This window comes from Python bivittatus, unplaced genomic scaffold (genome assembly GCF_059951505.1).
Source record: "Python bivittatus isolate LINGU-HERP-01145 unplaced genomic scaffold, Pbiv_v1 ctg000080_np1212, whole genome shotgun sequence".
In the NCBI taxonomy this organism is placed as follows: domain Eukaryota; kingdom Metazoa; phylum Chordata; class Lepidosauria; order Squamata; family Pythonidae; genus Python; species Python bivittatus.
In genome coordinates this window covers 44,003,287-44,012,867 of record NW_028277035.1, presented here as the reverse complement: position 1 = coordinate 44,012,867, position 9,581 = coordinate 44,003,287, and the positions used below count along the sequence as shown (strand labels likewise).

At 44.0% G+C, this 9,581-nt stretch overlaps 1 protein-coding gene across 2 annotated transcripts in view; it reads right to left on the bottom strand.

The window, feature by feature from the left end:
- Positions 1–745: 745 nt before the first annotated feature.
- FAM193B (family with sequence similarity 193 member B) overlaps positions 746–9,581 on the bottom strand; it is a 34,211-nt gene continuing 25,375 nt past the window's right edge. For both annotated transcript variants that reach the window (XM_025164511.2, XM_088133939.1), the window contains 3 exons: positions 7,356–8,358; positions 6,186–6,261; positions 746–1,147 (listed from right to left, as the gene is read on the bottom strand). In XM_025164511.2, coding sequence (XP_025020279.2) covers positions 1,051–1,147; positions 6,186–6,261; positions 7,356–8,358 — 1,176 coding nt within the window. In that variant the 3' untranslated portion in view covers positions 746–1,050. The remainder of the gene's footprint in view (positions 1,148–6,185; positions 6,262–7,355; positions 8,359–9,581) is intronic.

The window sequence follows — 9,581 nt, the reverse complement described above, 5'->3', positions numbered from 1 at the left end:
ATGAGGACTCTCTGTAAATATCATGTCTTTGTAGGAAGTAACATATATATCTTCATGTGCAAAGAGCACAGCTATGTTTGATGCAGCCAATTGGGGGTAATCCTGTTGTGTGTGCTTGTGAAGAAACAAAGGTATGTGTGCTATTCATACATAGAAAGTGTAGAGAATTGCCTATGCTGAAAAGAGATCTACCCAGAATGATTATTAGGAGAGAAATACTAAGGAGATTAGGAGAAAAGACTAAAATTGCCAGACTTTATCTGCATTGCTCAGGCAGCAAAGAAAAATGCTGGCTGTTATTGGCCATGGGCTACCTGTCTGAAATGAAACTATAGCTCTTATTACTACTAGTAGGATCCTAGTGACAAACTGTACTTTATGGTATGTTGATCTGAGAGAATAACATTCCCTGAGAAGTAAGGTAACATAGCCAGACTGAATGACATGTGCAATTTCTGGAAACAGACAAGGGCTGTATCACACACAGTAGTTCTGCCACTGTAATTCTGCAAGAAAATAACTAGGTTCTCAAAGCAGAGGACAAGCTCTTGCTCCTTGGCAAGAGGAGCTCCTGGTGCACCTGTTGCCCTTATGAAACTCAGCAGTGTTGAAGCAACATGTAAGAAAGAGCTCAAGACCAGAGGGAGTTCCATCATGCTACACCTGCCACGAATAGGGTCGCGCCCTGGCACCAAAGGCCCAGTAAAGGCAGAACAAACAACAGAGAAGATGGATTTTTTAAATAAAATAAAAAATTAAAAAGTCCTTTATTGGGTGCAGCCTGGTCCCTGTGCCACGCTGGGCCTTGGCCGAATAAGACTGCCCCTGGGCTTGGGGCGGCTCAGTCAGCATCTCCCCGAACGTCGAACACTGAGAGGTGAGGGACACGGGCTGTCCAGGCCCTGCCTATGGGCTAGGGATGGGAGCCCCATGGGGAGGGGGAAAGGGGAGGGCCAAGGGTCAGTGAGGTCAAGTGTCTGTCTATGGGTTTGGGAGGAGGGGAGGCGAGGTGTGGGGCCCTGCAGATATACCAGGGCTGCACCGCACACCTCACTGAGCTGCACTCGAAGTGGTTTTCTTCAGGGTGAAATTGGTCCAGTTCACAGCCACTTTTTGTCGGGTCTGCTTGGCTGAGTCCAGGCAAAACCTGCAATACAGGATAGGGAGGGACATAAAGGGTGATGAATTACAGAATGGAGTAGTAATTTGACTTAACTGTACAGGCATGCACACAGACACACTTCATTATCTCCCCCACATGCATACACAAACATGGGTCGTGTGTGTGCGTGCGCGTGTACTGAATGAGACATCAGGAACTTGTTAGACAGCTACTTTATGAAGAATAACAGATTTGAGACCATAGACTGACTTGTAGACTCAACAATGTGAAACTGATTTTTTCAGACATTTCCCCCCTCTCATTTAGTTCCCTACTGTTAATATTACTTTGAGTACTTCTCCTTAACAAGTACACATGTGCTTTCCCCCAGAGCTTGGGGCAGAGGTATTCTTGGCTTCAAGGTATTTATTTCTCAATGTTGCAGAAAGAAATGGTTTATGCTGCATCAGCAAGTCAGAGAAAACAAACAGATGGATCCAGTCCTCTCTTAGGCAATTAATGTGCAGGTCTCAATAGACCTCACAACTATTGCCTAAGTAGTACATTGCATGCCTACCGAACAACATCCTGAAAGAGCTGTCATGGATACCCCTCATGTTTGGACACTGATTCAGTGGAGAAGTCGATCTTCCTCAAAACCAACCTCCTCCTCTTAGACCTTCTTGACCTTTCCACAAAACCACCAGCAGCTGCCCATCACTCATTCTTCACCAAAAATAATATTTGTACATAGCCAATAATGATGCTGTTAGACCCCAATGACTCACATAGATCAGACAAAGTACTTTAGTTCTGAAACTGCATCAGAGACAATTTTGAATGGCTAAGTAGCCAGAGAGAAGATTGTTAACTGTTAGGAAATTTTGCTACAAATTTTTAACTATTCACTATGGGGAAGTAATGCTCATGGGTTGGAATATAATAATGTTGTCACTGTGTCTTCTGTTGTACTTTCTTTTTCAGGTAGGTTGCCAAATATAAATGTGTATACAGGTAGCGTTAGGTAGAAGCTTTAAATCAATATCCAGAGAGAGAGATTTTTGCTTTTGTGTTGTTTACTGGACATGAACCCATTGGTGTCACTTTGTTAGGCTCAATCCTGCAGATGTTTATGCTGGCAGACTGCAAAAAGTATGGTTCGCTATTGCTTCTACTTTGGTCAATTTTTCTGTTGAATGGATGGATGGTAAGTAACATTTAGCATGGACTGCCATTCTGTGTACTTTTGTGGCCCTAACTTAAAAATGAGGGAACAAGGAGTTTATTTCAAGTTCCCATTACAGATAGTCCTTGACTTATGACCATTTGTTTAGCCATTGTTCAAAGCACTGAAAATAGTGACTGACAACCAGTCCTCACACTTGCAACTGTTGCAGTGTCCCCACAATCACATGATCAAAATTTGGGTGCTTGGCAACTGGCATGTATTTACAATGGTTTCAGCATCCCAGGGTCATATGATCGCCATTTGCAATCTTCCCAGCCAGCTTCTGACAAGCAAAATCAGTGGGGAACCACATGATTCACTTAACAACCATGTGATTCGCTTAATGATCATGTGATTCACTTAACTACCACGGTGATTTGCTTAATGACTGCCACAAAAATGTCATAAAATCAGGTGAGGTCACATGACACCTCATTTAATGACCGCACTGCTTAATGACAAGTTTTCCAGTCCCTATTGTGGTTGGAAATCAAGGACTACCTGTATTCCCTATGGTGAAATATGCTTCAAGTTTTGTTTTACAGGAACATAATAAAATGTTTCAAGTGGGACAACCTTGTATTGCGTTTCAAACCAAAAGATTTTATTTTTTATATTTTATTTTATGAACACTCTTAGAGAGTTGGTAATCAGGTAAGAAATAAAGTAATAGTGGAGATGGAAGCAGTATGTGAGAAACTGGAAGAAACTCCATGTTAATGAATTGTAGGTCCTCAAAAAACTGTAAATAAGGGGGGGGCGAAATAGGGCCGCATTTGAAAAGACTATATGATGCTTGCAATATAAAAGAATAAGCAACTACTAAAGGCTTAAAAAGTAGGAGGCAGATTGTCATAAAGGCAATAGGGAGGTGAACATTAAAGGAATAAAATACAGGCGATGTCATATGCATTGTTCAGAATGGTCTTCTAGCTTTCTTGAAGAAGATGGCCAAAAATTAACCACAGCTGATTCTTTCAATGAGCAATTATTGTCAATCTTTCCTATTTATTAACAATATATTTACCCTGCTTTTCTATTACAAGGCCCACCTATCAAAGTGCCTGAACAGGTGATGACAATACTCCATCCTGACTGACTCAGGATATCTAGTTTCATTTTAGTATGGCTCTTGGGTAGATTTGGGGACTGAAACTATTTTGAACTGGTTCCTTGTTGTGCCGCCCCAAATTAGCCATTATGGGGGAAGTTACAAATGTTACAAATGCTACCTCTTTTCTTGCTATAATTGAGTTTACAAGTCATGTTAAGTCATAATTTGTATTTTATGTATATTTATGGTTTTAATGTTTTTGTAAGTTGCCCAGAGTCCCCCATTGGGGGGAGATGGGCAGGAGAGAAATTTGATAAAATAAATAAATACATTTGTTTAAACATGGTTAGTTAGACCCAGCTTACTGATCTACCCATTAGTTAAGTTTTACAAATCATAATGGCAGGAATTACACATCAGAAAACCTAATGAAGTACACAGTGGTGTATCATGATATGTGAACTCCGTCTTGGTATAAATAGATGCATGTTTGGGCTTACTTTTCCCCACTTTTGTCTTCCTTCTTTCTTTTTCTCACCTGCCCCTTCCACTCTTCTGACAGGTTTTTCTTCTCTGACTATTCCCCACAACTTATTATTTGAGTTGATATTCCTTCTTCCACTGTGTCTTCACCACCATTGCTGACATCCCCAACATTCCCTTATTGCCTCTCCTTCCCCACAGCAGATTAGCATCCCCCCCACCCCCCAGTCTCCTAATCAGCAGCCCTTCTTTTAGTATTTGCTCTTTGGTAAATAGCAAAGCTCATCCTGCCTCCAATTCTCTCAACCTCTTCCTTTACCCTGAATAATTATTTTAGCCCACACGGGCAAGGGAAATGCGGAAGAGGCAGTGGGTATGAGGTACAGCTCTACTGCCCAGCTGTCTAAGGTAACTTAAAAAAATAAAAACTGGATTGGAGGAGGCAGTGGATATCCAGGAATGCTGTGGGATCTGTGTGGGCAGTGTTTCTGACCATCGCCTAGAAATGCTGAGAGAACATTTCCTTTAATACTAGCAATAGTGAATGAATGGACAATTGTGATCTATCATTCTTGTACTTGCCAAATTCATGGAAAAAAACCTGTCCAGAAAACGCTTCCTATCAGTATAGTAGATCTGAGCTTCCACTTCCTAATCAATTTCTTGATGCTTACCATCAGGGACCCTGCAAGGCTGGTGCACATATCAGTACGCCTTGCAAATTAATAATTTATAATAGGAAGGAACTTTCTTTTCCATTCCCCTTGAGCCAGTCTCATTCTTGCAATAGGGTTTAAACATTGTATTAAGCCATACAGGTAGTCCTCGACTTACAACCACAATTGGAACCGGAATTCCATCACTAAGGAACGTGGTCATAAAGTGAGACATCACGTGACCGCATCACTTAGCGACCGCAATCCTGGCAGCCCCAATTGCCATTGCTAACCGAGAATCATGTGTCATTAAGCGAGTACCCACCCCAATCCAAGCCATTTGGGGCTTGCTCCCTCCCAGCCCCGAGTCTCAGTAAGGTAAGGGACTGCCTCCAACTCCCTCCACCGGACTATCCCCCACCCTATCTCTGCCCTTCTGACCGCCCTGCACCCTGCCTTGTGGGGTGGCAAGCAGCCTCAGGACCATGCAGCTCTGGGGCTGCTTGCCACACCCCGGGAAGCCGCCCCAGCCCAGTCCCAGCTGCAGTCACCCATGCCACTCTGCACTGAGACCCCTGCCACCCTGTGCTCTGCTGCCCCAGCTGACTGCCGTCTTCTTGCTCCAAAAAGCCCCTTTACAAAAAGCTCCAGAGCGTGCTGTGTCAAAACACCTCTTTGCAAAAAGCTCCGAGGTGGGGTGGGGCTGGGCTTTTTCTTTGCACAGCGAAAAAAAAAGCACACCCTTCTTCCCTCCCTCTCTTTTTTCTTCCCCCACAGGCAGACTGGCCTGCTCCTGGGAACTTTGGTCCTCCAGCCGCAATAGGCAGGTAGACTGGGCCCTTGTGGCCCCCTTTGACCCTCTCCTTTCCATTTTCCATGTGTAGACTGGTCCTCCTTCTTGGCAAGCCAGGTAGACCAGTCCTGCCTTCAGCCACTGGGTGGACTGGGCCAACCTCAGCCCTCTGGAGCTAAAGCTTTTTGTCATACTGCCAAAAAAACAAAAACCAAAAGCAGCACCTGAGCAGCAGTGTGCCAAAATGCCTCTTTGCAAAAAGCTCCAGGGCTGGGCTGGGCTTTTGGCTTTTTTTTTTTTTTTTTGCAGCACAAAGAAAAAGCTCAGCCCAACCCCACCTAGGAGTTTTTTGCAAAGGGGCTTTTTGGAGCAAGAAAATTGCAAAGGTCAACTGGGGCAGCAGAGTGCCGGGCAGCAGGGGGCCAAGAGGGCATAGATGGGGGGGAGCTAGGTGGGTGGGGGAATTGAAATGCCCCTGCAGTCGTAAGTGCAGGCAGCTGCCAAGTACCCAATTTTTTATCACATGACCGCGGGGGTGCTACAACAGCCGTAACTTTGGGCACTGGTTGTAAGTCACTTTTTTCAGCTCATTTGTAACTTCAGACAGTCGCTGAATGAATGGTCTTAAGTTGAGGGCTACCTGTAATGTGGTTTGATTTAGAGCTGTGCAACAATCTAGCACTGTGAATTGTAAACCATGGTTTATAGCTTCGTATATTGTGTGCATTGAACAAATTGTGGCTTATTCAACAAACTATATTAATTTATTGTGACATTTGTATTAGATCTGCATGGCACTGATCTCCTTCCCAAGTGGAAGCTGGGGTGAAAAGACCCCAAGGGTCAGTTTTAATGTGACAAAGTCTCACCGCTTGAAGTATTCCACTTCTCTGTCAGTCTCGTCCATCTCCACACTATCCAAGTCTTTGGGCAGGAACACATCATCTAGCAATGCACAATACAAGAAAGTCAGTAATACAAAAGAAGAGTCAGTGGAGAGGATCTCCTTCTCTTGCTAGGCACAGCATAGGCTTTCCTATATTGATGCAAAATGTGTTGAAGACCCCAACCCGCAGGCCAAAAAAAAAAAATGTTTTTCACAGTTTCATTGTATTCTATTCTATGTTTGTGTCACAACAACAAACATGGCAAATTGAGATGGAAGAAAATTTTCTGGGGAAACACAAATATCCCAAAGGCTGTAAAATTCCACATAGCCCAACCTGGCTTCATGTGGCTCTCAACTTTAAATAAATGCAGAATATTTTTCACTCTCACAACTGCAAAGGAAAAGTATGAGAGTAAAATGAAAGGCAGGCTTTAGCAAGGAGGAGAAATCCTGATACCCTCCAGTTATTTTGCATGAACATCCAGAATCACTGGGCATGATGGCTGGTCCTTAGGGTAGTTAAAGGCCAAAAACATTTTGGGAGGTCCAGGTTGCATTTAGCATTAGTGTTCTCTCTCTCCTTCTCCCATAAACAATCATTCTTTTCTGTCAACACACCTTTCTTCTCCCTTGGCCACATCAGCCTCTGCCAAAACATTCCAGCCTCTCAAAATCTTACATGAAAGTATACACTAGGCACAAAAAGTATTTATAGTTTACTTCCCTGGCTCAGTAAAAGTCTCTCTAGTACAATGTTAAGATCTTTTTGTAAAGCATACTGAGATTCTAGGCCAGACATCCCCAGCCTATTATCTTGCAAGATAGGGTGGGACTGCATCTCATAGAATTTCCAGCCAAGAGGGCTAATCTGGAGAATACCAGCTTGGAAAAGGCTGCTGTAGTGCTATAAAATGTGACTATAACAAATTGTTTATACCTTTCAGGATGAAACCTAACAACTGTCCCCTTTCAGTGGCCTTCCTGACTGAACCTGCAAACATCTGGTAGCTGGCATCATCATACATTGATGGGTTTCAGGCAATACATGATGGGGTCTAGAACTGCAAGCACTGTTGTTGTTTAAGTGGCTTACCAGGTCCTAAAGAATAGCTACAGAGTAGGAAAAGCAGGGAGAAAATCTGATACTCACCAATGGAAGGGCTTGTTTTCTCCATTTTGTTCCTACTCTTCTTGCCTTTGCCCTTTGGTTGAGGCAAATCATCTGGGATGGCTATGTGGGGGAGATGCCGGTCCCCAAGCCCAGATGGAGCAGGCTCTTGCTCAGTCTGATCAGCTCTGCCTTCACCTCTCCGGTTCTTCCCATCGATGCTCTTCTCTTTGTCTGCCTTAGAGCCGCTGCAACTCCATCCCTGGCTCTGCCGCAGCCCTCTGGCACCATCTCCTTGCTCTGCATTACTACTGCCTCTTGGGGCTTCAAAAAGGTTGCCCTTGGGGGGATTCTTCTGCCCCATCCCCTTGGAGCCAGAATTATCATTAGTAGAGATAGCTTCTCCCTTCTTTGTTGAGCAGCCCTGCCGCTTACCCTTTCTCTGCTTTCCAGTGATGGGCACTTGTTCTAGCACTTCCATTCCCCTGCCTGGTGCTACCTCCTTGGATTCATGGTTAGCTCCAATCTCTTGGGGAGAGTCTGCTGGCTTGGGTGATTGAACCCAAATCATGCGAGAGAGGTTGGGTACAGCATTCAGCCTTTTCACCACACCATTTTCGGAGCCTGGTGGCGGTACTACCTCTCCAGGGCTTTCAGCCCATCGAGGACCCACCTCATTTCTCAGTAATGTATGATTATGTGGTGCATTCAGACTGAGTGGAGATAGGTCAAGGTCAATCTCTTGCAGCTCAGAAGAGCCATTGAGGTGGGAGAGTAGGTTCTTCTGTTCCAGCACAGCAGCTTTTTTGGGGAAGTCATTGACATCTAAATTGAGGTCATAGACACTGAAGCTGGCGCGAATGGAATCCTTGATGGTGTTCTTGATCTCCTGTAGTCGGCTGCTCAGAAAGCTGTTCACTCGCTCCAGTTCTAGCTGGGGCCACTCCAGAAGCTTTTCTTCAGGCAGCTCCTGATCTTGACCTGTAGGTGGGCTTCGATCCACACGCTTCTGAGCCTCGGCCTCTAGCTGGGCCTTTTCCTTCTCCTGCAATACCAGAATTAGCAGTATGAACCCATCAACAGTTTCAGCAAATCAAACAGCAACTGAAAGAGTAGCCCTGTGGTGGGGATGAAGGATAGCAGTCAGTCCCAGGCTAAAGTAGATGAATTGGCCCCTGCTTTTCAGTCTGTCAGTCTCCTTATGCAACTAGATGAGCACTGCAGCAAACCAGAGATTATACTAGGGAATTGACGCTGGAAACTAATGAGATGGCATATACAAAGTCTGTGCTATGGTAACAAACCTTAGGGAAGAGATGCACTGCCAGCAATTTCCCACAGCAATTTCCCTCTGTATACAAGTTCTGAGACTGCTACATCCCCAGCCCTAAGCTCAACTCATGACAGGGCAACATGCAGGAAAGAAGGAAAGATGTGAGCAGAAAAACAAATATAAACTTTCAAGCTGCCTGACCCAGCTCAACAGTGACTTAGGAACCCGGGTGTGAATAGTCAAAGGGCTTGCTTAATTAGCCACAGGAAAAAATCCTCAACTCATTCTAACTTCTGGTTTGTTTATATGTTAAAGAGGGCAGTTCAAAATCTGTAGCAAGAACATGAACTTTATTTACTTCGTATCTTTCCACTGGAAGTGACAGTAAAGCAGAGTTATTATATCCTCTTTGCAAAGATAGCAGAGAAACAAAGCTCTTCCCAATTATAAAGTGCAGGGATGGGAAATCACATTCCCTTCAGGGAAATTTGTGGGCTGCATGCCAGTTGCATCTAGAGCCCTTCTCTCACACACATCATTTCAGGTGAGCTGGGCTCAGGAAGAGCATAATAGTCTGATTTGGTATAATGTACCTTCATGTTTTCAGCCTCAAGAATCTCCAGATGGAGAAAAAAGCTTTTGGATTAATCCCTAAAGGGTCCATGATGCTTTTGGGAGGTCCACACGTATATTTTTTATGAAGAAGAATCTTGCTATAAGACTCAGAGTAGGCCTTACAGTATTTGCAATTCCAGTTTTTTGCAGAATTTGAAAAAAAAGGGGGAGGTTCACAATCCATTTCTAAGGAAAAAAGTTATGAGCTACTTATGTCAAACATTTTTGGTATCTTATGTCAATTATGAAAATACATCCAAGTGGACTTGTGAAGACTATAAATGCATTAAATTGTTCATTCTATCAAACCACTTATCTACCTCCATCTGTCCACGCATACACACCGAGATTCAGGGACTACTGTTTATAATTCTGAGCCA